The sequence below is a fragment of the Mandrillus leucophaeus genome, unplaced genomic scaffold, assembly GCF_000951045.1.
Source record: "Mandrillus leucophaeus isolate KB7577 unplaced genomic scaffold, Mleu.le_1.0 Scaffold416, whole genome shotgun sequence".
Lineage (NCBI taxonomy): Eukaryota > Metazoa > Chordata > Mammalia > Primates > Cercopithecidae > Mandrillus > Mandrillus leucophaeus.
The window spans coordinates 877,018-879,245 of NW_012104432.1; the positions used below are offsets into that span (position 1 = coordinate 877,018).

At 43.4% G+C, this 2,228-nt stretch overlaps 1 protein-coding gene across 1 annotated transcript in view; it reads right to left on the minus strand.

Moving 5' to 3' along the window:
* The window catches only part of TSSC1 (tumor suppressing subtransferable candidate 1), a 188,325-nt gene extending 187,997 nt beyond the window's left edge, over positions 1-328 (minus strand). Inside the window, exon 1 of the mRNA XM_011992673.1 lies at positions 211-328. Coding sequence (XP_011848063.1) covers positions 211-225 — 15 coding nt within the window. The 5' untranslated portion in view covers positions 226-328. The remainder of the gene's footprint in view (positions 1-210) is intronic.
* Positions 329-2,228: the final 1,900 nt, after the last annotated feature.

The following is a 2,228-nucleotide window of genomic DNA, read 5'->3' on the forward strand; positions in this document are numbered from 1 at the left end:
AAAAAAAAAAACTAGAAGAAGGGTGAGTATAGCACAGTACGGGGTTCTGAGAGACAGAGACCACATTCATATAACTTTCATAACTAATAATCATTGTTCTTTTTTTATTAGTTATGTTGTTAACCTTTTGTTGTGCCTAATTTATAACTTAAACTTTACCTATATGTAAGTATAGGAAAAAGCGTATTAAGCTTAGGGTTCAGTACTTGCCAAGGTTTCCGGCATCCACTGGGTGGTCTTGGAACATATACCCTGTGAATAGCATCTGAAGATAACCCGTGGCTCAATTTTTCGTCCTTTTTGGCCTATTTTCTTCCAGTCTTTATTCCAAGAAGAGATTCAATTGTGCACTTTGCTTTTTCACACCGCGGTGATCATACTATAAACACAACGTTAACACCCCACCGAATCACCTAACAATTCTTAAGTTGTCATGTTTCTTAGGAGTCTGTAACTTTTAACGAGTGTAATAAGGGAATACTATTCACTCTGAGTAACCAGATTCAACCTGAGAGAAGTGTATGAATCTGTCATTACAAGTGGCTTCATATCGTTCAACCTAACATTCACGCATTTTGACATTGATTGCTTGTAAGTTTTTATAAGTATCATTATAACTAATATTCTTCATGTATAATGATTTTTTCTAGGTTTGGAATACAGGAATTACAGATTAAGTACATAAACATTTATTTATGAAGCTCTAAGGATGTATCACTGAATTAGTAGCTATAACTATGCTGATTTTAAACCTTTATCGACATACGAGAGTGACAGTTTCACTATATCCTATCCAGGCCTGCATATTCTTCAACAGCTATTTGAATGCCATTTCCCCTGTGTGATCTGGTAAGCTGGACAGAGGCCCTAGACCGAGGCCCTAGACCATGTCTGACATGGCCTCACGCACATTTTCCCGGTGTCAAAGACAATGCACATCTTCGCAATCACCACAGCATCTCATTTTAATCTCCACTTTAGCAACGAGGAAAATGGAGTCCAGAAGGGAAATCCATGTGCTCAAAGTCACATGGTTACTGCCAGGCCATGAACCGAATCTAGGTCTCCTGAGTGTCCGCTACAGTGGCCAGAACAGCAAAAGGGTTCCATCTGTATCCCCGCCTGGATCAAGTGGCAGTGACAGATCAAGTGGCCTGGTGAGGGGGTGGCCTGCCCCTCCACACCTGTGGGTATTTCTCGTCAGGTGGGACGAGAGACTTAGAAAAGAAATAAGACACAGAGACAAAGTATAGAGAAAGAAAAAGTGGGCCCAGGGGACCGGCGCTCAGCATACAGAGGACCCGCGCTGGCACTGGTCTCTGAGTTCCCTCAGTATTTATAGATCATTATCTTTACTGTCTTAGAAAAAGGGAAGTGGTAGGTAAATAGGATCATGTAGGGAGAAGGTCTACGAATAAAGATCTCTGTGACATGAATAAGTTTAAAGAAAAGCGCTGTGCCTTGATGTGCATATGCAAACATCTCCATAAACCTTTTTAGCGCATAAAGAGCAGTATTGCCGCTAGCACGGCCCACCTTCAGCCCTAAGGCGGTTTTCTCCTTTCTCAGTAAACAGAACATACCATTGGGTTTTACACCAAGATGTTCCATTGCCCAGGGACGGGCAGGAGACAGATGCTTTTCTCTATCTCAACCGCCAAGAGGCCTTCTTTCCTCTTGTACTAATCCTCCTCAGCACAGACCCTTCACGGGTGTCAGGCTGGGGGACGATCAGGTCTTTCCCTTCCCACGAGGCCATATTTCAGACTATCGCATGGGGAGAAACCTTGGACAATACCTAGCTTTCCTAGGCAGAGGTCCCTGCGACCTTCCGCAGTGTAGGTGTCCCTGGGTACTTGAGATTAAGAGAATGGTGATGACTTTTAACCAGCAAGCTGCCTTCAGGCACTTGTTTAACAAAGCACATCCTGCACAGCCCAAAATCCGTTAAACCTTGAGTCATCACAGCACATGTCTCTTGCAAGGACAGGGTTGGGGGTAGGGTCACAGATTAACAGCATCTCAAATACAGAACAAAATGGAGTCTTTTATGTCTACTTTCTACATAGACACAGTAACAGTCTGATCCCTCTTTTCCCCACAGCCTGGATCAAGTGAGGATGAGGTTGTGACCCAGCCCACACTCACCTAGAAAGAGTTCTATGAGCAATTAAAGAAGTAATCCACAGGCCCAAGAAGAAGCGGTAGTGGTGACCACATATCCTTGC